This window comes from Phyllostomus discolor, chromosome 12 (assembly GCF_004126475.2).
Source record: "Phyllostomus discolor isolate MPI-MPIP mPhyDis1 chromosome 12, mPhyDis1.pri.v3, whole genome shotgun sequence".
In the NCBI taxonomy this organism is placed as follows: Eukaryota; Metazoa; Chordata; class Mammalia; order Chiroptera; family Phyllostomidae; genus Phyllostomus; species Phyllostomus discolor.
In genome coordinates, this window is record NC_040914.2 from 36,443,807 (window position 1) to 36,466,444 (window position 22,638).

The window sequence follows — 22,638 nt, forward strand, 5'->3', positions numbered from 1 at the left end:
AGCTGGGATTCGAACCCAGGGCTCTGTGGCTTCCCGAGCCCTTGCCTCTCCGGGCTCCAGGAAGGCTCCCGGGTGTGCTGGCCTTTCAGGTGGGCCTGAGGAGGGCAAGGCAGGAGGAGCTGGGGAACTGCGGGGCAGGGGACACGTACAGGGCCTTCAGGGGTGGGTGCAGGAGACTGTTTCCGTGGGGTCACCGACAATCTGCGTGTTTGACACAGGTCTCGGAATCAGACAGGCCTTCAGGCCCCGGCGTTGCCACCGCCTGGCCCCATACCCTCCTGTCCAGGCCTGGTGTCCTCACCTGGACGTGGGAGCGACTGCCAACTGGGCGGGCACTGGGGCACAGGGAGGCCGGCTGCACTGTCCCTGTGATGGGGTGGTCGGGAGGTGGGGCACGTGCAGAGACCACGGGAGCCCCTGAGGCCCTGAACCGGGAGCCTCGGGACGGTGGGTAGGAGAGAGGCAATGCAGGCAGGCCAGCAGGCTCAGTCCACCGGCTCGGGAAGCCGTGGGGTTTGGCCTGTGCCTGGTCAGGTCTGACTGGTGCTGGGGGCGTCTTGGCTCACCACAGTGATGGGGAGCCAGGGATTCCTTGAATGTCTCTTTTGAGAGGGGGCGAGGCGGAAGGGAGGGCCTGGGAGGAGGAAGGAGGGAGACAGCCGCTCCAGCAGCTTCCTCCACCCCCAGGAGACCCCAAGTTGAATCCCACGCAGGGTCCACGGAGGGAGGGGGCGGCAGAGGCCCCTCCCACTGGGGGGTGTGCCCGCCAGAGGCCAGCCGGCACCTCGGGGTTTAAAACCAACTGCCACTGCCCAGCCGAACTGGATGCTGTCAGCTTACGTGATCATGTCAGGATACGACTTTCCTCCGAAAGCGTGGCGATGAGGGAGAGACGCTGCAAGTTTACATGCGTCATGTTACACGTCGCACTCACTTGGACACGTAAACTCTGACGGAAAGCAGCCCCATCAGAGGAGAAGTGGCAGGTCTGAGCCGCCTGCACGTGCACGCACGCTGGTCCGCCCCAACCCCAGCTCGACCTTGTCGGAGTCACCAAGGCTCTGACCGGCTTGTCTCGGGGCGCGTGGCCGCTGTGGCTGGCCCTGAGGGAAGCCCCCTGCTGGTCTCGGTGTGGAAAGGAGGGTCCCGCAGCCGACTGGAGGGTCCGGGTGCAGCCTCCCACCTCCTTGGGGCTGGTGCCCGTCCTGCCACCAGGAAAGTCTCTTGTTTTCCTTTGCTGCCTGCTGCTGCTCTGCTTCTCTCTTCCTCATTAAAGAAAAAATAGGTGAACATAATTTTTACAGCAAGTGTCCTTTTGGATGCTTTAAAAAAATCTTCATGAAATAAGTGACTTTCCCTTTAACAAGAGTCAGACTGTAGCACGTCTTGCCCTCTCTGTCCCCTCGCAGGCGGTTACCCGGTGGACGTTCTGGAAGATGACCCCGACGGGTGCCGGGAAGCCGCCCTGGCGTACTACGCTGCGCTCAGGGCAGGGACGCGGCCCACGGAAGAGGTCTTCTCCCTCCCCACGGGGGAGCAGGTATGTCTGTTCTTCCTCATTGCTGGAGAGCTGGGAAAAATCTGACTTGTTCGGAAGTAAGATGTTAATGAAAGATTATTACAGCCTCAAGGGAGAAACCTTCTGCAGTGAAGACTGTACCGATTCCACCTGGAGGAGCAGAAGGAATCCTGGACCGGGGCTCTGGCGTCCGGCAGAGGAGCCCGGGTTTGCCGGGCAGTGAGCCACGCAGCCTGTGGTGAAGCCCCCGTCTACCACTTCCTGGCTGTGTGATCTTGAGCCAGTGTCTTAACCTCTCTGGTTTTGGTGTTCTCATCTCTACAGCTGGGGCAGTGACAAAGCTGGCCTTGTACTGTGGTTATGAGAATCAATTGAGATACTGTATATAATGCCTGGCTGGGCCTCAGTTTCCCTGTTTGTGAAATGAGGGCATTGGTCGGTCTCTGACCTCTAAGGTTTGACCCAGTTCTAGAATTTTGTGATTGGAATGATTTATACTAGTTGGGATGAGTGGCGGCCGTCATGTTGTTTAGCACCAATAAGACTGCATTGGTGAGTCTGGGGCCGCACCTGAGTCAGGCACCTTTCTTCCAGATTGGAGGCTGGTTTGTTGAAAGAGACAAGGTTTTTCTTCTGTTGTGCACGTGAGATTTCACTCAACCTAGAAATTGTTGCTCTCTGGGCAGTGAAGTTGGTTGGGGAGGAGAGGGTTTCGGGTCACCGTGCTGGAGCTGTTCCAAAATGAATTAACACAATGGTCTGCGCATAGTGTGGCTTCCTTGAGATTTGCGATCAGCTGGAAGAGTCCGGCTCCCACGAGTGTTTGGGTTCCTCTGCAGAGGAGGCCACTGTCCACGCACTCTCTTAGCGCCCCCTAGTGGCGGCTGAAGCAGAAAGGAAAGCAAGCGTGTGGTCTGGGGCTGGGGGCTGCAGCCTGGAGGGAGTGTGGGAAATGCTAGGTGACCTGAGACTTGTGGTTACGAACGCCCTTCAGGACTTAGGGGTGAGGTTTCGATCACCTTTTATGTCACACTTCTTTATGGGTCACATTACTTTTTAAAAACCTAAAATAGTATACGCCCAGCGTGTGAATAATTTCGATGTTATTAGCAAAAACGTAACAAAATACGACAGTTACCAAAATTAAGTCATTTTCATGTGCTAGAAATGCTGGAATGACCATATATACCTCTTCCCCCCTTCTAAAGAACATTTTATGAAGACAATTACTTGGTTTCCTTGCAGGCCTGGGACAGCCTCCGTTAGTTAGGAAGTGGTGGTGATTTCCTGCCCCTCCCCAGGCTGGAAGAGTCCAAACTGGGATGCTGTTGGCCCTCCTTTTGGCTTTCAGCAGAGTTGACTTTTCCTGGTGAATCCGGAGAGATTTTCCCAGACACCAAGAACAGCGGTCTCATGGCGCATCACGCTGGTCTTCCTAAACGTCTCTTCTTTTCATCATCGACCCTGCCTTCAGCCTCGCAGCGGTCCTGTCCCGTTTAAAAGGCAGTCCCACTCCCCGACTTTTCTGGTCGTGTAGGCGTTATGCTCATTGTAAACGATTCGGGAACGGTGGCCGAGGCCGGAGAAAAGGAATTCACCCACAGCTGGCCGCTGTCCACACGCTCACGTGGTCTCCCCCTGGCTCCTGTGTCTGCGTGGGCTTTCTGAGCACCAGGCGGTCTGCAGCACGGCTCTCTCCTGTCGGCAGGGTGCTGTGTCCACGTGGTTTGTGACGGCGTCGTGAGCGCCATCTGCTGGGTGCGCTGGCCTCACGTCACGACAGCTGCAGGAGGGCCGGCTGGGGATGCTCCCCTGGGGGGACTTGAAGATGGGGGAGAGGGGGTGGGGGGGTGGGGGTGCACGGGGATGCTTGCAGGCCTCGGCATGTGTGAAGGGACAGCTCCCTGCAACCGCGGGGCCTGCCATTAACTTTCACCAGCACCCCACCTTCCTCACTCGGCCCACACATCCTTTTCTCGTTCTCCCATACCCTCCCTGGTCTTCACCTCAGCTTCTGCTCTGGAATGTGCCGGCCCTTTGCCCCGGGAGCCATGGGTTTGACAGTCAGAGAGAGGGCTTGGGATGTGGGAGAGAAGCACCCTAGCACAGTCCCAGCATTGGTCAGAGACCCCGAGCACGCTGTTGCTCCTTGTCCCTGTCACTCGTAAGCAGGCACCGAGGCTCTCTGTGCCGGGGCAGCGGGCGGCCCGAGTGGCGTTGTCGTGCTGGACACGCAGGCCTGTCTGTCCACGCATAGAGTGGCCGAGGGACGACCGTGGAGGCTGGTGTGGCAGGCATGACCCTCTGCTGTCATAGACGGAGGCCCACGAGGAAGGGAGAGCCTGAGTGGGTGTGGGACCGTACCTGAGCAGAGGGCAGGCGAGCCAGAGAAGGAGCAGGCGGGCCGGGTGGGTGAGAGACGGCAGAGCACCTTCGCCAGGGTGTGCAGCTCAGAGCGGGCAAGTTTTCCATTTTGCGTTGCCTGCATCCCGTCATGTCCCCCTCGGTGTGACAGCGACCCTTCAGTGACGGCACATTGCACAGAGATTTCTCACGCCCTTCCTGCATGGAGAGAACGACACGGCGATCTCATTATGTTTTCCAGGTCACCCTCGAGGCTCCCTCCGTTTGCTTTTGCTCGGTGCATCGCGACGAACCTCAGCACCAAATCTTGGCCTTGGTCAGTCCCCGGGACACCAAGACAGGTGGGTAGATGAGCATGGGTTTAAAACATGCCTCAGATCTAGTGTTTACAGCGAACGGGAGCGAATACCTGGGAGACGATGGCTGTGCACCGAGGCGGGACTTACAACGACATGGAGCAGAAGTGATCGAGCTTCCGCTTCCAGAGCCCCCAGCAGTGCACTGTTTCTGTTCCCCAGCAGACGTTGGCTCGTTCTGTGTCACAGGCAGGGGACAGCCCCTGGCCCGCAGGGACGGGTTCAGGCCTGCGTGTGAGGACAACGTTAGCCGTTGTCGCTAGCCACATGTACGGGCTGCCCACACAGGAGTCCTTTGGTTGGAGTGTCACCACAGGCCTGGGAAGCACAGAGACCACTTTTACCTGCCACTCCCCCTGCTGGGACAGAGGGTCAAGTGACTTGCCTCGGACGGTCAAGCGACTGGCCTTCGGGGTAGAGGGTTTGTGGCAGGTGACAGCTGGGTGGGGCTTGTTTCTGCGGTGACTCACCCATCCTTCCTCTGTGTGGTGATGAGACCACCTGTGGCTGCTTTCCGCTCTGCGGGTCTGCGGAGGTGGGGAGAGAGGACAGTTCTGGTCCACCTGTCCACTTGGAGCCAGGCGTACCCAGGAGCCCAGGCAGACACCCATCTGACCTTGAGGGAGTCCCAGTTTAAATTCAATCCCATTTAGAAAAGTCCACCCTTGTTACACCTTTCCCTATTTTACACATTCCCCACAATGATCAGCTATGACCTTTTAAATAAGAAACCCCACAACCCAAACCAACCCATAATTAGCTAGCCCTCCTTAAATGATGTATCTGGTGACAGGGTGGGGTTTCGGTCCTCCGCTGCAATTTGCACAGGGGGCCCCCTTCAGCTCTCCACCCCCCACCCCCGCCCGGTGCCCCACCGGACTGTGCGGTCCCCCTGCGGGTCAGTGTGGGCTTGCACTCCGCAAGAGCCCTGCTCAACCACTGCCTCGCAGCCCTGGGCAGCCTTCCCGATGGGCGGGCTATTCCCTTGTTGCCGAGATGCCCAGCCTGGGGAGCGTGTAGCTGGCCGTCTGGTCTGGGAGTGGCAGGCCTACTGGCCCCGAGGCTGGGGGTGGCCGGTCAAGGTGCAGGACGTCCACCTCCAGGCCTCAGTCTCCAGGAGGGGAGGGTCTGTGGTAGCCCCAGGCCTCCAGCACGGCCTTGACATTGGGACCCCACCCCCAGGGTGGGCACACACAACAGGTTGGTGCCAGGGTGTGCCCCCAGGAACTCCCCAGGGAATGCATGGTCGGAAGCCCCAGAGGTGCCCCCGCCAGCTCTGGGAAAACGTCCATACGTCAGAGCCCTCCCCCGCCCTCTCTCGGCATTGTGTCACATGCCGGTGAGAGGTCTTCTGCGGGTTTGCATAATGCAACATATGACTGACTCTTGTGAGTCTGTTTCCTATTAGGTCAGTGCTTCATTTCTCGGTTGTTCTCAAGAATGTGGTGCAGTCCATATGCATAAGCTCCAGGAAGCCTCACTCTGGCCCTTTCCTTACCGAACAGCATCTTAAATAAAGTGTCCAAATGGTTTCCAAACTGCTGGGGGCCGTGTCGTGTAGCCATGCTTTGGCGAGATTTCCAGAAAGCCCCTCAGGTGTTACTCACACCTCATGCCCTTGAACCTGGTGTTTGGAAGTGGACACAGTGTATAAATGTCTCTTTTGTGGCCTGAAGCATGTGGCTTCAAAGCTGTGTGGATCCCCCTCATATCTGTGTTTGCATGTGGTCTCAGGGGATGGAAGGGATCCCTGTAGCTGGTTCCTTTGTAGGTTTCCCGGGGCAGGTACGCTTGTGAGGGCTGCGTGTGTGTGTGTGTGTGTGTGTGTGTGGTTAGAAGGCAGTGAGAAGGATCACGGCTATTTGATAAGCCCCATGTACTAGTTCGTTATTGATAAGCTGGTGGAATCCATCACAGGAACTTCTGACAATCCTGCGAGCCAAGGGGAAACAGCTCGGGGTTGAGGCTTGCCCGGTGGAGGGCAGACCGCCGTGAGGGGGCAGGGAATGAAGCTTTCCACCCGCCTCTGTGCCACAGTGCGGGTGCACGTTCCAGAAAGTCCCCGCAGGGTCGGTTCCAACCACAGGACGTGGCGGGAGAGGTGAACTGGCAGCAACAGCCATAGAGACCAGGGGTTGTGGGTGGAGGGGTGCGTAGTCGGAGCACAGGGGACGCTTATGGCAGGGAAGACCCTCCAAGTGGCCCTGTCCTGGCGGGTACGTGGTGTCATTAGTGCGGCCCCAAGAGTGAGCGCAAACATCAGCTGTGGGCTCCAAGGGGTCCGCAGGGGCCCGCGTGGCTCTGTCTGTTGTAAGGAGTTACAGCTCCAGTGGGGGGCGCTCTTGGGCGGCTCGTGGAGGCCCTCGGGTGGTGTTGGGTTTACTAAAGCGGGGGACACACACCTGGGCCCCAAATGACAGGGAACCCCCGCCCTGGAACCTGTCAGTGTCGGCGTGTCACCCGCGGGCCCCGCAGTGTCAGGATGCATCCCGGTCTGGGACTGACAGGGGCCATCCGAGAGGACATCTGTGGCGTCCCCTCCCTGGGAGGGTGGCCGCCCTGGGCCCTGGTGGGTGCCGTCCCCACCCTTCAGCTCCAGAAACAGCTCCCGCTCTGCCCACGTGGGGTCTGTCCTTGGAGCAGCGGCAGCGGCTGCTGAGACCGGGCCTCTGGGGGCCTCGGGCGGCGTGCAAACCATCTCTCTCTCTCGGCTTCCTCCTCAGTCATGGCCGTCCACCTGCAGGGGTCCTGGTGGGCCACCGAAGACGTGCTGAGGACCTCGGACCCTGCCAGAGAGGGGCTGGTGAAGGTGAGGCGCTCTCATTGGGAGCGGACGTCGCAGAAGGGGGTTTCAGAGTCGCTGCACCGTCACCGGGTTAACGATTTAAAGCAGCCCCCCCCCCCCCGCCCCCGGGGATTCGTGTCCAGGACTGCGTCACCAAGCTCTGTGAACTGGGGGCCTACGCTGCAGAACTGGGCTGTCCCGCAGTCCTGCCGGCTGGCAGTCTGAGCTTGCAGGGTCGGCCCGGTTGGCTCCTTCTGAGGGAGAGAGGGACAGTCCAGCAAGTCCTCAGTGGCCGGGAGCTGGCCAGCGTGGTGATGTCTCAGCGCAGCCGCCTGGTGGACCGGTTAGGGGGCTGTCCCTGCCTTTTTTCTGTAGGGGGGCCGGGCGGTGCTTAGGGGCTGCAGTTCTGACTGCTTGGAAGAGTCTGCTTTGCCACTGGAGGAATTCAGATGAGGAAACCCCCACGTTTTCCGAAAATGTGGCCCAGGCGGTGAGCACAGAGACACTTGGGTTCTTCTGTCCTCCCACGGAGTGCACCACATGGCAGAGGTCTGTCTGGCCCTGGCCGTTGGGGGGCCAGCTCCCCGGTCCTTTCACGGAACGTAGGGGTTGCCTTCTCTTCCTTCGATTCCATTTTGTTTCTTAGCCAGCTCTTCTTTACCACCTACCAAAAAACAAACAAGCATACAAACTTTGTTAATGTTCTTTCTGTTAATGTAATTAGCGGTCCTAATTGAGGGATTAGAACTGGGTCTTAGTTCTGTGTTTTCAGAAACATCTCTGAGCAGCCTCAGCCCCTGTCACAGGCTGGTTTCCCCCCGCCCCCCACCCTCCACCCCCCGTGATGAAACAGGCACATGAGACGAGTTTTCTTCCTCTACCTTCCTCCAGCCAGTTTCTGATGGAACACTTCCCCCTTGCCAGATGTAGTCTGCTTTCCTCTTCCCGCGTCCCTCTTAGCTTTCGCTGTTATTAGCTGACAGTTACACCCTCCCGCACCACGCCGATCACGCTTTGTGGCTGGCCCACGCTTTCTACGTCTGAGCTGGACTTGGCCGCCACTGTCTGCGACACAGCGTCGGGTGGGGGGCCTCTCAGAGCCCGCTGGGGCGGTTTTCACAGATCCTCCTCTGCTCCCAGATTTGGCTCCAGATAAAGGTGAAATGTTTTACATTCTGGGCCAATGAACAAGTTTACTGGCACCGAACACTTGGTGCCATTTGCTAGGATGCTGCAAGCTGCCGCCTTTTTCTTATCAGAGTAGCTGAAAAGCAGGCAAAGGTTTCAGACACCACGTGGTGGTGGGGGGGAGGCTTAGCCCTTGGCCAGCTGGGGAAACTGAGGCTCAAGGAGGTGGTGAGTTGCTAAAGGTCTCTCAGCCAACCCAGGCCGAGAAGTCACAGCCAGAAGTGATGATGGTGATGGTGATGATACAAATTTAAGGCCACGTATTAAACGTAAAACCCAGCGTGGATATTTGCACCAGGGAGACGTGGACGCCCGCCATGGCCCTGGCGCCGGAGGCAACGTCGAGTGCACACCTGTCCCCCACGTGTGGGTCGGCGCCAGGGGCAAAAAAAGTCTTCAAAAACCTGATTTTTCTCTCTCATCTTGTTTTTTTTTCCCCCTTCCTTCAAAGGTTCAGTCGTTTGCGGAAAGGATCGTGCTTTTCATCCTCAACGTTGTTGTTTTCGGAAGGCTGGAGAGAAGACTGGACAACGACGACATGTTTTTTCTACCTTTCTCCGGGAAGGAGGAGGCTAAAGTTCTGTGGAGGGACGGTGCGGCCGTTGGGTTTTACACAACCAAGGCGAAAGGTGAGGGGCAGCGGGCGCCCTCCGGGGGGCCTTCCTGCCCGGGAGAGGTCACCGAGCACACGCGGTGCCGGGAGAGGACCTCGGAGCATGGCGGTCATCGCTGCTGCAGCAGCCGTGGAAATAGACCTGGGGTGCGGGTTTCCCGTGCACCCCACTTCCCCGTGCTCCTGCAGACAGGCTGCACCCTCCTCCGCGTGATGCTCAGGCCGCACCGCGTTCTCCGTAGAAACCTTGCTGCGGTGAACGGTGCACAGCGACTTGGCAAGCACCGCACTTCTCATTTCCGTTCTTTAATGTTCCCCGCCAGCCGCCAGGACGGATATGATCGCTGACAGCCGAGCCGAGGCGCAAAGGCAGGCCGGGTGCCGGGGTTCACCGACCTCAGCACAGTGCGCGGGGCCGTGCCAGCCGGGGGCGGGCCCCAGGCCGGGGTGACAGACAGCGTTTCTGGGCGGGGACAAGCAGTGACCGTGGAGCGGGGACTAGGACGGGTCTGCCGAAGGGGTTGGTGTCGTCTTCAGAGTTTCTTTGCAGTCAGGTGCTCGTTTTCATGGTTTTGCACTTTTTGGGGTTTGTTCTCAGTTACTGTCGGCGCACAGCACCAGTGCTGGACGTACGACGCAGCGGCCCGGCGTCCGGACGCCGCGTGCGCGCAGCCGTCCCCGCCGTCTGCGTCCGCCCGCCCTGCGCGCTGCGCCTGGTCACGCGTCTTCTCCGCGGAAGTGTCTTGTCAGATACTTTCCCCATTTTTTTTATTGGAGCGCTTGTTTTCTTATTTAGCTTTGAGCATTCTTTACACATTATAGATAGCATGGCTTCATCACCGTATATTTTGAAAACATTTTCTCTTTGGCACAACGCGGTGTCGGAAAGAGCAGAAGATTTACATGGGGACCGAGGCGGGTTTGTCCGCGCACGCGCTCTGTGTGGTCTCCTTGCGTCTGCTGCGCTCGGTCTTGGGGCCCTCCGCCTGCAAACCCACTGGGCTTTCACTCTCTGCCGGCTGGCGGAGCTGGACACTTCGGGGGTGCACCCGTCAGCCAGCGTGTGTATGGGGTTTCCCTGAGCTGAGGTTCGTGAGGTTGTTTTCTGTGGTTACCTGGGTGTGCGTGTTTGGAGGGGGGTGAAGCGCCCTTCTCCTCACAGGGTCCCCTCAGATGGGGGCACAGGGCACCTGTGTGACCACTGGGGACACTCCCCTGACCTCTTGAGAGGGCCTGCCAGGCTCCTCCTCCGGAAATGTGCTGTATTTCCTTTCCCACGCTGAACTGTCTCTTTCAAGTAGCATTTTAGTACAATTTATTGTATCCTTTAAGGTCACTTTATTGCAATGGAATTTTATGTCCCACAAAACTGTACGGTTCAGTGATGTTTGTCCAGGTTAGAGAGTTGCATGTGATCCTCACCCGGATCCAGGCTTGGGGTGTTTCCTGCACCCCAAGGGGCTGCGCATTTGCCGTCAGCCTCTGCTCCCACTCAGCCCCAGGCTTGCACAGAGCCGTCCACTGTCCCCATCCGCTCGCCCTTCTGGGACTTTTGGGTTAGTGCGGTGACACAGTGCACAGCGTTTCTCCGCATCTGGCTTCTTTCATGCAGCGTGGGGTGTCTGAGGCTTGTACGGAGGAGCTTTTCACCCCTCCCTGTTGCTGGGCTGTGAGCCGTGGGGGAAGCACCACCCTGTGTCTGGGCGTTCCGGCACGGTTTCCGGGTGGCGCCATGGTCTGGTGGCGGGTCGTTGTCATGAACGTGGGGGGCGGGGTTGGGGGGGGAAGCCGGCGGTGTGGAGCGCTCTGCTGCGTTGTCATCGGCGGTTCGGCGTGTGGAGCCAGCCTGACTTGGGCTGGTGCCAGTGGCCTGGTGGGCTGGTGCAGGCCCCAACGGCAGTCTCTCTCTGTCTCGCCTTCCCCACAGGCAGCCTGTGCGGCAACGGCACAGGTGCGTGCTACCTGCTGCCTGTCTTGGACACCGTGTTTGTCCGGAGGGGACACCGTTGCCGAGGCCTGGGCATGGCCATGCTGCAGGACTTCTGCGAGGACTTCCGCGAGGACAGCGCGCTGGGGGTCAGCTGGCCCATCTCTCCTGCCATGCTCCAAGGTAAGCCCGCCTGCGTCGGGCAGGAGCACCTGGGAGGCAGTGATGGGTACACCTGTGCACCCCGGCGACTCTGGGCAGGGGGAAGGCCCTCGGAACGCTCCTCTTCCTTCGGAGAAACCTCCCGGCACTTCGGCACAAATGGGACTCGGTGCTTTGATTGCCAGGGCCGACCCTTCCCCGGCCCGAGAAATAATTGAATTTAGATGCAATAGACACTAAAGCTCCACAATGTCTCAGTGAGACGCAGCACCCAGACAGCCGCTGCTGGGTCCCTGTGTGCCTTTGCCCTTGCACCTGAAACTCTCAGCTCAGCACCTTCCCTGCAGAGCCAGAAGCTGCAGGGTGCCCAGGGACTGAGGGGAGGCAGTGCCGTGTACGCGGGTGAGCAGGCTGGCAGCTGATGACCTGCCGGCTCTCGTCACGTGCAGGCCTGCCTTCCGGCTGGGCGAGAGGGCCACCCGCCCAGGGCTCCACGCTTGAGGGACTTCTGGCGGGCAGCTGCACCTCTCTGCATGGGACAGGGGTCTGGGAGCTCCGAGCAGGGTTCCCACCTGGGTGCAGGCCACTTCTGCTGAACCAGCCCCGAGCACCGGGCCTCTGGCGTTCCTGCCAGTGGTGCCCAGGGCCTGGGTGGCTCCACCCTGGGGTTAGTGCACCTGGGAGCTGACCTCGCCACCAGTTTGAGCATCCTTTGACCCCGGGGCAGCTGCTGGGGGATGTGGATGGAGTGTGGGCCCCGTAGGTGGGTGTTCACAGGCACACTTGTGACATTTGCAGTGTCAGGGGTGCCGGACTTCGAGAAGCCGGGGCTGGCGGTTGGGGACCGGTGCTCTGGGTGTTGCAAAACTGCAAGTCAGTCATCCAGGAGTCTAAAATGGAAGCCAGCTCTCCCTGCGCTTGAGGCTGCATTTGTCCGGACAGGAGACCGGAACTTCTGGTCCAGCACTCCGCCAGCTCGGCTGGCTCCTTGCAAACACTGAGCGCCGAGCCCTGTAGGCCCCCCTCTGCGCTGTGCCCCAGGTCGGATGTGCCCACAGAGGGCTGGATGGGGTCCGTGGGCACCTGTGGGGCTAGGAGCACCTCCAGTCGGCCGAACATGGGGCAGTGCCTCCCAGAGGTGCTCACGTGGTGGCCGAGGGCACGCCTGCAGAGGATGAGCTGGGAGGGCCCCCGGGGGTGGAGGGGCAAGGCCCGAGGTGGGCAGGCGATGCTGCAGGGTGAACTGGGGGCCCCTCTGGACTTACGGTGAGGCCCCGGCCCCGGTGTGCTCCTGCGTGGAGACAGCACCTTCCGAGGGCAGTTGGGGTTCAGTGAGGCAGTAGGTACGTGCAGGCCCCACGCAGTGGGTGCTGAGAAGACGGCCTTGTAAGGACACAGATGGGTTCAGGGGGAGGCCACTCGAGGGCACGTGCGCAGGTGGCCGTCTGCAGACACCTTGACCTTGGACTTCCATGGTCCAGAACCGGGAGCGAGTGTGAGTGTCTCTTGTTTCAGCCGCCTGCCCGTGGGGTTGAGTTACGGCCACCCGAGTGAGCGGAGGGACTGGGGTAGAGGAAAGGCGGGCGCGGGGTGGGGAGGAGAGGGCGGGGAAGGTGGCGTGCGTGTAGCCGTGTAGCGCGGGTCGGAGTGGAGGCCCTGGTGGGCCAGACTGTGTGTGGGGTTGGGGGGGGGTGGGTGTACGTCCTGCTGGGCTCACGCAGGGCCCCTCTCCTCAGTCTGCAGGAAGTTCCTGTCGGCCCACCCAGAGGAGCGGGGGCGCCTGTGGGAGGTGGAGCCCCCGGGGGCCTGGGGCCAGCGGGACAGCATCTGGCTGAAGGTTCAGCTGGGACAGTCACGACTTCCAGACCGTGAGTTGGCGTCCGAAAGTGCCCTTTGGTCTCGCTGTTTCTGTGGGTCACTGGGGCGCAGGTTGATCCCTGCGGACCGAGTTGGGCCCCTGCAGGTGTGCTAGGTTCGCTGTGACTGCAGGATCGGCTGACACCTGGCTGGTGGTGTCTTACCCCCTCCACCTGCCCTTCCTGAGCACGCCTCTGTCTGACTCCCCTGCAGGCGCCCTGCTGACAGGTAGAAGGGGATTGGCACAGGGAGGGGGCAGGTACCAACACTGCTTGGAAAGACATGCAGGGTTTGCTGTGAGGAGCTGGCCTCCTGCGCCCCTGTCCTCCGGGAGAATAGTGGCCGCATCCCATGAGCAGCGCTCTGCAAATGAGCAGCTGGCCCTGTTCACGGGCAGCATAGGATACGGGGACGTCCTTGTCCCCAGGGGCAGCCCTGTTTCAGACATGCGCTGTCCTCAGCATGGCGTTTGCCGGCGGGGTTTGGATAGGCGGCACTGGCGTGGTGGGTCCCACGGCAGGCGGGGGAGGGAAGGCCCTCCGGTAGCCAGGGGGTGGCGAAGGGCGGCAGGGCGGTTGTCTCTGGGTGTCCAGGTCACTCCTGGACAGCGCTCTTTTCCTCTTCCCCGCTGCGGAGGGATGCGGCCAGCTCCGCCCTAAAGGGGAGGGCCCGGGGCGGGGCGCGGTGCGGCGGGAGGGGCGGACCCTGCGGCTGCGGGTGCGGGTGCACACTTGAGGAGGCTTGGGAGACTCCAGCAGTTCAAGTCCACTGGCCAGGGGCGGGCACCGGCCTTCCTCGCCTGCTGGCGTCTGAGCCCCTGTCTGGGTTCGGTGCTGTCCCCACCTGATTTGCCTTTGTCAGCGACAGGGAAGAGGGCCTTGGAGTGGAATGATCATAACAGTGACCATTTCGGTTTTTACCACGGTGCCTTTCAGCTAGAAGGCTCCATGCTCTTCAGATGCCTGCAGCTGTCAGTGGGACAGCCAGGCACCTGGGAAGGAGGCCGTGGCAGGGCTGGGCCCGCAATCCTAATGAGGCCCCTACCTGACCTGCCCTGTGGCACAGGGAGTGAGAAACGCAGGGAGGCGGGCCGTCCAGGGGCCCCTGCACCCAGCTGACCAGCCCTGGGGGTTGTGTGGGGTTTCACAGAGAGCCTGCAGCCCTGTGCGCGCGCCTGGTGTCTCGGGGGCCGCAGCTCCTTGACCGGGGATGGGAAGCCCTGATGGCCTGCCTGTCAGGGTGTGGGATGATGTGGAAACCACACAGGCTGAAGGGGAGCATGTTCTCACATAATCGGGGAACTGGCTTTTCCTTGAGAATTGCAGGGCACAGGGTGGGTTGCGGTTACATGGAGCTGGGAGTTGGTGCGTCTGATCAGAGGAGACTGAACCGAAGTCAGGTGCCTGAGCTGTCACTCAGTGCACCCTGAGACTCACCAGTTCCCTTCAAGTCAGCCAGTGAGGGGACTTGGAGAGAGAATGTTCCAGAAGCATGCATGAGTCCCTTGAAGGAAGAAGGGCCATCATGATAATCAGGGTACAATTAGGTTATGAAAGCTCTGCAATTAAAAAAACTCTGCCCTTTCACTCCCTGTGTACATCGGGGCCAGTTTCCAGTCCCCCCCCCCCACCTCTGCCTCCCCTGGGCTGGGGGCCATGTGTAACCCCTCAGGGCAGCCCCAGCTGAGCAGCTCTGTGTCCTGCACCGATTCCGACAGCTGCAGACGCACTCCCTGGTTAGCGGCCTCTAGCCTGCGCCTCTGTGCTCGGAAATCTGCGGGATCGGCCCCTTAGATGTTCCCACGGGCCCCCTGACAGTGCAGCTTCTGGGGTCTCCTCTCCCTGGGAAGTCTCTCTCAAGGGGCCTCTCAGTTTGGTTTCAGTTTCTGATGAGTCGGTTATTCTTACGGTTGTTTTCTGGAGCTGCTCTGCTTCCCTAGCCTGGTCGCCAGTCCTTTTGCTTCGTAGTGTCGTTTGGAGGTCTCCCGCGGTTCCACGAGCCGTGGGAATAAGCAGGGAAGCCAGCGGGGCCGACGGCTTCTGGTGACTGAAGTGCGGCGTGGATGGTCCACAGTCCAGAGGGAAGTTGGTGTTCCTTTCAAACGCTGTACAACCCATTTTTGAAGCAGCGTCGTCTGTGGATTAAGTCTTTTCAAGTTCGTGCGATCCTGCCTCTGACAGCGTCTGTGGCTTATAATGGCCCTGAAGTATTTACTGGGCTTGTGGGACATGTTTTTCTCGCCCTGCTTGGCCGCATAGGAAGCCTTTGAAACCTGGCTGGCGGGGCCGGGGCTGCGTCTGCACGGCCCTCGGGGAGCTCCGCGCACCTCAGGGCTCTCTCCGGAGGCCCGCTGCTGGGCCGTCCAGGTTCTGCCCAGACAGGGGTGTTGCCGGGGCCCGAACCAATGACGCATGGCTTTGCAAGTTAAGTTTCTCACCCTTCAGCTTGTAGCCGTGCTCTCTTTCCAGGTGGATTTCTGATAGATCCGATTGTCATCTGCAGGAAAAGTGTTTTTCTTCTGTGTGCACTGAATGTTGAAAGCCAGAGGGAGTCTCTGTAAAGAGGGGTGAAATGTCTGAGCTGGGGGTGGGGGGTTGGGGCCGTGTCCTCTAATTTTGCTCCAGCTTGTCCTGGTGTTGGGTGGTACCTAGCGCAGCAACATCAGCGGTGTTGGGGGTGGGGGCTATGCTGGCAAGGGCTCAGAGCAGACCCTCCAAACTGGGTGGCCTTTTGTGTCTGAGGCTGGTCTCTGAGAGTTGCCGTGTCTCCCCCTAGTGGCCATTGTTGTCTATTGCTTCCTGCAAGGTGGTTCGCCCTTGACCTGTGTGGTCTCAGGTTCTGGCACCCGTGAGTTCAAATTCGTGCATTTGTTTAAAAACTTACTGAACTTTCATTGGTTGGGACTAAAATACAAGTAAGCACTTACTAGCTGCTAGTATACTGTAGTCCGTAACACATAAAAACAACCTCATACCTCAGGAAAGACAGAACAATGAGAATGGATTATCCACTTCATTCTATTATGCATTTTCTCCTTCATCCATCCATTCACTCACTCACTCACTCACTCACTCACTCATTTATTCAAACATTTGCTCCTTCATTCGATGAGTCACCACTAATTCCGCGCCAGGCGCTGTCCGAGGGGCCAGAGGCTGCAGGGAGTGGGGCCGAGAGCTCTGAGCCCATTCCTGAGGCTGCACTTCCGTGCGGAGCCGCACGGGGGCGCTCCCGCTGTCTCACGTGGAAACGCCAAGGGAGAACGCAAGCGCGCCGGTATTTTTAAGTACTTACAGACAGTTGTTGCCACCCTAATTTTGCTGACTTGGGAAGCCTGGAAGGAAACTTTAAAATGCACGTATGTAGGTAACAACTAAGTAATGCATTTGTTCTTTTATTGAAAACTGTGTTTCATTTGTGTTTTCAAATCAGACAGGAGACTGCTCACTTTTTTGGGGATCGGACCCTCCCCCCCAACCTCCACATGGTGATTTGGGGCGGGGAGGTGCAGCAGTCAGGACAGCGGTCCTGTTCTGAGTTGGGGCTGATTTGGTAGCCGGGGAGGGAGGCTGCATGAACGTGAGCGATTGTGGGCTCGCTTGTGAGAGAAAATTCCAGTGGGCAGAGTGCAGGACTCAGCCTGGAACCGGAAAGCTGACTCCTTTTAATGCCCCAATAATGGGAAGAGAAGGTAAACGTTCCAGCTCGGAAATGCTTGAGTGGAACCACCGCTTCATGTCCTGTGTCCTCCAGAGGGCACTGTAGAGGTGTCAGTGTGACGGTCCCCAGGATGGCACTTGGTCCCAGGGATCAGGCGACCGCTGCTTCCGGAAGGGTCCCCAGCATGTTATTCATCTGTCTGCTGCCTCAGGAGCCACAACCCTGTTTGCTTACCCTGGTCTCTTGCTCAGGGAGGGCAGCTCTCCCAGGAAATCCCTCGGAAGACGGGAGCAGTCCCGGGCAGACGTCTCAGGATGACGGACCCAGGCAGTCCAGGAGTGGGGAAAGCAGCCAGGTACAGCTGTGGACCTGTCCCCTCGGCCTGCTTCCTGCGTTCTCAGTAATCCTGCTGTGCTGGCCTGGTGGGCTTCCTGCACACCGCGGCTCTGGGCTTCCCCGCGGTAGCGGCCCTTGGCTTAGGCCCGGCATCTCTGCGCTGCACTGCGAGGAAGGGCCTGTGGAAGTGGGCTTCTCAGGCTCCCGTCTCTCAGCCAGACAAGCTCCAGCAAAGCCAGGAGCGTGGGGGTCAGCCGTCACCCTGCCCTGTGGAGGCACCACTGAAAAATCCGAGTTTCAGGTTGTGCCACGGACCAGCAGAACAAAAGACAGGGAAAGACAAACAAGCTGGTCTCTCATTCCCCTCTGCCCCTCCAGTCTGGATGGTAGATGATGGCATGTGTCAGAGGCTGCCGTGTGCCCCAGAGTGAGGGATGGGAGACCAGGCCACGGGCAAGGACGGTCCCGAGAGGCTCTCAGTGGCATGTGGCTCTTCAGGGTTTTATATGATTCTGAAGTAGCCCCCGCAGGGTCATGGCGATAATACGCACTCTCTGGCGTGGAAGGGCCTTTGCTCTCGAATCCCTGAAGAGTCGATGATTTTCAAATCCAAAACTCGCAGTTGTACTTGGTGGGCAATACTGCTCATTTTGGAAAGTGGGCCATTCTGTGACAGAAGATCGGACAGCAAAGGCTGGAAGCACTAGAGGGTTTTAGCAGAGCTGCCTGGCATCCGACACCCGTTCCAGCCATCCCTAGCAGGGGAGGGCTTGCATGTTCCCAGCGGAAAGACGGGCTCACCTGCGACCCTCCTGGGCGGCAGAGCAGAGAGCATCGTGCTTTGCCTCTCTGCTGATCCCTAACCTTGCTTTTAGACCTCGGAGGCCGTTAGAAGACGTGAGAAGCACCTGTCCCGTGTGATGTAACGCCCAGGGGCTTGTGTCTAGAAGTCAGCTCACGCAAGCGTATGAGGCCCGACTTTTAAAGCAGCGCTTCCTCGCTTTGTTCGCTTCCTCGCTTTGTTCGCTTCCTTGCTTTGTTCTCGCTCGCAGGTCCCGGGCGGGACCTCCCTTCAGTTCCCACCCGCGGAGATGCGCTCAGAGCTGCTTACGCACCAGACACGGCGCCCCCTGCTGGCTGGCTCCTCGAAGTGAGGCGGGCCAGGAGTTCAGCAGCGTTCCCTGGAAAGCTCTGTAGCTTCTCTTGTGATTTCAGGAGAGGATCGGTGGCGTGGAACCGGAGGAGGCCAAGGAAGATCAGGACTGCGCGGTGGGAGAAGCCGCAGCGGAGCTGCCCGGGAGACGCTGCCGGGCGGAGCTGGACGGGAAGAGGGCCTAGTGGGTGGAGGTGGCGGCCGGCAGGGGGCGTGGCAGAAGCACTTGCCTCCTGACTCCCGGAGGCCCACCCTGTGGCGCAGGGCACGTGGGTTTGTGTGACCTTGAGCTCCCATCTGTCCTTGCTGTGTCTTCCTCTGACCTTTGAGGTGCGAGTATATATTTCCCAGGCTCAGACTCCAGAAGCCCACTGGTCAGGCCTGATCTGGTGTCCGTAACTCAGGATGAACCTGGACACCTGCATAGGAACTGCATGAATGAGCCGTTCTTCAGCCCAGGAAGCTCCAGGGAGGGCCGCGCCTGGGGGGTCTGCACAGCAGAGAGCCCTCAGGGTGCGCTCCAGCCCCGAGGTTGCTGAGAGACTGCAGACTCGGGGGACTCCAGGGAGACACGCCCCTTCCGTGGAGAAGCTTCCTGAGGGCGGGGCAGGGCGGGGCAGGGTGGGGCAGGGCGGGGCTGCCTGGCGCGCACACCACTGGCCTCTCGCTGCAGCTGTCTGGCCTCAGAGGGTGCTCCGGGCGGGCCACAGGGTCTCAGCCGTCACGTGTGCAGAGGGGGAGCCACCAGGGTAGTTTGGGCTGATGGCCCTGGTAGCGTCTTGGTGTCCTGCATGTGACTGAGCCGGATGTGACACAGCCTGCCCTTTCTCAGACGCATCCCGCAGCCTTGCCGTGGCCATGTGCTCGTTCGCCGCTGGGGACTCAGAGTGAAGCCAAGGACCACGCTCCCCGGGCCCTGCTACTCATTCCCTCGTCCGTGTGTTCCATGTGTCCACCCATCTGTCCTCCATCCATCTGTCTACCCATCCGTTCACCCATCTGTTCACCCGTTCATTCAGCTGCTGTCCATTTGTCCATCCATCATCTGTCCAACCAGCCACCCACTCACCCGTCTGCCTGTCTGTGCAGTCATCTGTCCGTCTGCCCATACGTCCATCCGTCCCGCTGTGGATCAGGCGCGCCATGTGTGATGCGGCCGTGCGCTTCGACCTCTGTGCTGCCCCACATGCATCATGGCCACTTTGCGCTCACCTGAACGGGAACCGCAGGGAGCGTCTCGGGGGTTGGTGACGTGTCTGCCCAATAAAGAATCTCCCGCGGACGACAAACCCTTGTGTCAGCGTGGTTTCTGGAGGTTCCTGGAGGTTCCTGGAGGTGCGTGTGGGCGACCGCACAGAGCCAGCAGGGGGTGCTCTGGGGCTTCCCACCAGGCAGGAGCTGCCTATGGCCCCACGCAGGTGTGCTCCCCGGCAGGGGCCCTTGGCAGTGCGCAGGCGGCTGCAGCGTGCATTGACTCTTGTGCGTGCCCTCGTTGTTGCCGCCTCGGGGGTCCACGCCAGCTGTGCTAGGCGGGCACCGAGCAGGTGGCTCCTTGGGTACCCAGGGTGGTCATCACAGTCGGGTGAGGGGTGCTGCTCGCGGTGCCGGGACAGCCTGTAGCACTGTGGGAAGCTGAGGGACAGTGCCCGAGACGGGCAGGGGCCCTCGGTCCTCGAGTTGGAGGTGTCTGCAGTTCCGGCCCTTCCCGGCCCTGTTTGCTGTGGCTCCGGAGCGGTCTCGTGGCATCCCCCAGGGGAGCCCTCACACTGCGCCTCACGGGCTCCCTGCAGCTGGGTTCCTTCGTGGAGAGGGCTCGGGGCCCAGGGCTGTGGCTGCCTCCAACGCTGGGGCCAGGGTTTGGCAGAGGACGCGGTGGAGGCCAGGCCAGGGTGGGGGCTTCCCATTCTGGGCTTCCCAGCCCTGGCTGGCTAGAAAGCTCTTGGTTTAGAGGAGGAATCACCGTGCGCCTGGAGCCCCGTTCTGAGTAGTGTCCAGAGACTCCCAGGAGGAGACTCAGACCCAGGTGGCAACACTGAGCTTGATTTGCCTCTTACTCTGTGTCATGAGCCCCTTTTCTGGCTGGTGGCAGGAAAGAGCGATCTTAGACTAGACTTGTGGGGAGTGCGGCCAGGTCCCCGGGGCCGCTTTCCAAGGCAAACCCCCGAGGCGGCCACACGATGGCAGCGTTGCACAGACCAAAGCCCACTGGTCCTGGGTCGGCAGCACCTCGCGGTGTCCCCAGCAGTGGACGGTCGCCTGTCTTTCTGCAGCCACCAGGGAGGCCAGACAGGCGGAGGTTTCTGCTTGTAGCTGGAAACCGCGTTTCACGAGTGACAGACACAGCGGCGCCCACGCCCCTGTGCTGACTGGCTTCTGCACAGAACTCGGCTGCCACCCCTGCCACCCCAGCCGCGGAGTTTCACCGATGCGACAAGGCAGGCGACACAGTTGAGACTCACTCTTCAGAGGGGCTCAAATGTCTGTCTCTCTTTTTAAGGGAAACATGTTTAGCTTTTATTCTAAGTCTACAAGTTCAGACAGATTCCAGTTTCCCTAATTTCTTCATCAAACCCATAGGCTTGCCTGTAAAAAATATACGGACACGGATCTACCGATTCCATAAGGTGCACCCGCCTTCTTTCGCTGCCGTTGCAGTGGGAGGCCTTGAGACCCGTCAGCCCCCGGGTGACCCCCAGGGTGAGCGCTCTGGCCGCCTCATGTGGGCGGAGGGAGGGGAACACAGGGGGGAGGGGCCGCCACGCCCACCCACGTCCAGTGCGCTGCTGACCAGGGCGGCGGTCTTCGCTTCCGTCCTTCCTGCATGCGCTCTGTCCTTCCCCTCGGCGTCGGGGCGCAGAGAAACCGGAGATTGTTCTGGCTGGTTCTCTCTCGCTTTTAAAAACAACCGCATTGAGGTTTACCCAATGTGTGATAACCTGCACGCATTTACTGTGTACAGGTGATGGACATAGCTGAATCGGGCAGTTGCACACACCCATGTGAGGTGAACCCATGTGATCGCACATCCATGTGATCACTCCCATGTGATCGCACGTCACCACAAAGTGAGGGTAACAGGCACACCTGTCGTCTCCAAAAGTGTCCCGTGCCGCTTTGGATTCGTGCAAGGACGCCTAGCACCTGTCCTGTTTGTAAAATGTAAGTGTCGTGAAACTTCGGCAGTGTGTCGGCCGCAGGCACTGCGTGGTCGTCAGACCTCTAGCACGCGCTCACCGTGCCCGGCTGCCGCGTGGTACCAGTGAGACAGCCCCCACCTTTCTCCCCCAGCCCCTGGCAGCCCTGCCTGGCCCCTGCTTTCGTGAATCCGACAGTGTTGGGTTCTTCAGCGTCGCGGATGCATACGCCATCCATCCTTCTGGCTCTGGGCCGATTCACTCAGCATTGCGAGGTCCGGCTCCACCCACGCCGTCACCTAGAGCCGCCTCACTGGCCTGGGTGTCTGCCTGAGCTCCCCGTGCGCAGGACCGCCTGCCGGGAGAGTGGCCCAGCCTGGGAGTCACTCTGGTTCTGGTGCCGGTGCAGAAGCTCCCCACGCGTGCCAGTAAATCTCCAGTGTGAACTGCCCTAACACAAGTCTTTGTGCCAGTGCTGTGGAAAACCCACCAGCACGCCTGGTGCAGGGGCGACCTGAATCTGGCCCTTGGTGAGTGTGGATGGTCGGCGTCCGGAGCTCATTCAATGGCCGGGTGCTGCGCTGGGACCCAGAATCTTTGCCGTGTGCAGGACTGGGCCTGTGTCTGACTTTGTCCCCCGTGCGTGCTGGCAGGGAGCGTGCTTGGCCCTGACTCCCGCTGCCCCATGCCCCCAGCTCCTCCCTGGCTTTTCCTCGGGGGCCAACGTGAGTCAGGCCTCAGAGTGGGGCCTTAGCGTCTTGGAGAGGACATGATAGAAATAGATTCTTGGCCCCCCCCCCCCCCCACTCCCCACCAGGCCCAGGGACCAGAAACTCTGGGGTGACCCGGGGCCCTGGTTTTCTCAGGCCCTCCAGGTGACACTGATGCCACTCAGGTCTGATACCCCATGCCCTGGTGGGGTCTCTTCCCAAAAGGAGAGTCTTTTTCTCTTGCTGGAGGGGGCCTTTCCAGGACAGCTTTGCTGATGAGCAGGGAGCAGGCAGGCACCCCAGGGGCTGCTCTGGCCCGGCAGGCAGATGGCCCTGAGCCCCGCGGGGCCTGGGCCCAGCTCCAGGTGCCCTGGAGATCCAGGGTCCCGTCCCTGCGTCCCCTTTAGGCCCTCATCAACACTCAAGCTGCGTAGGTTCAAACTCTGCACGTGTTTTGGCCTTTTATTTTTTCAATGACGTGGCAGCGGTGGCCCCTTGTGGTAGCTGAGGCGCTCGGGGGCTGTGCCACTGTGCAGTGACCAAAGTCGTGTGGGGACCTCGTTTTCCCAGAATGCATAATCCTGGGTCCCAGCTCGCACCTCTGCAGCTGCCCCACGTGGCCACTAGATGGCGATGTTGCACTTTACTGCGGGCTCCCGCCTCCCTCCTCCCTGGGTCCCACCAGAGAGTCCCGAGTGAAATCTCAAGGTGCCGTCGTGAGCCGGGGCCTGGTTCACTGCCATGGCCAGGAGACACGGTGCAGCCAGGAGGCCGAGACCAGAGGGGACACCGCCTGCAGAGTGCGGCAGGAAAGCTCTTTGGGATTCTTACGATCTCCCTCCCAATGCACTGTGCCCCCCCGCCCCCCCAAAAA

General features: G+C 60.0%; 1 protein-coding gene across 1 annotated transcript in view; it reads left to right on the forward strand.

Annotated features, from left to right (window-relative positions):
* Window positions 1–18,527, forward strand: part of FAM169B (family with sequence similarity 169 member B) — a 30,942-nt gene extending 12,415 nt beyond the window's left edge. The window contains exons 2-9 of the mRNA XM_036012980.1: window positions 1,410–1,540; window positions 4,125–4,224; window positions 6,963–7,048; window positions 8,664–8,841; window positions 10,753–10,935; window positions 12,651–12,782; window positions 16,692–16,786; window positions 17,983–18,527. Of these exons, the coding sequence (XP_035868873.1) occupies window positions 1,410–1,540; window positions 4,125–4,224; window positions 6,963–7,048; window positions 8,664–8,841; window positions 10,753–10,935; window positions 12,651–12,782; window positions 16,692–16,786; window positions 17,983–18,105 (1,028 nt within the window). The 3' untranslated portion in view covers window positions 18,106–18,527. The remainder of the gene's footprint in view (window positions 1–1,409; window positions 1,541–4,124; window positions 4,225–6,962; window positions 7,049–8,663; window positions 8,842–10,752; window positions 10,936–12,650; window positions 12,783–16,691; window positions 16,787–17,982) is intronic.
* Window positions 18,528–22,638: the final 4,111 nt, after the last annotated feature.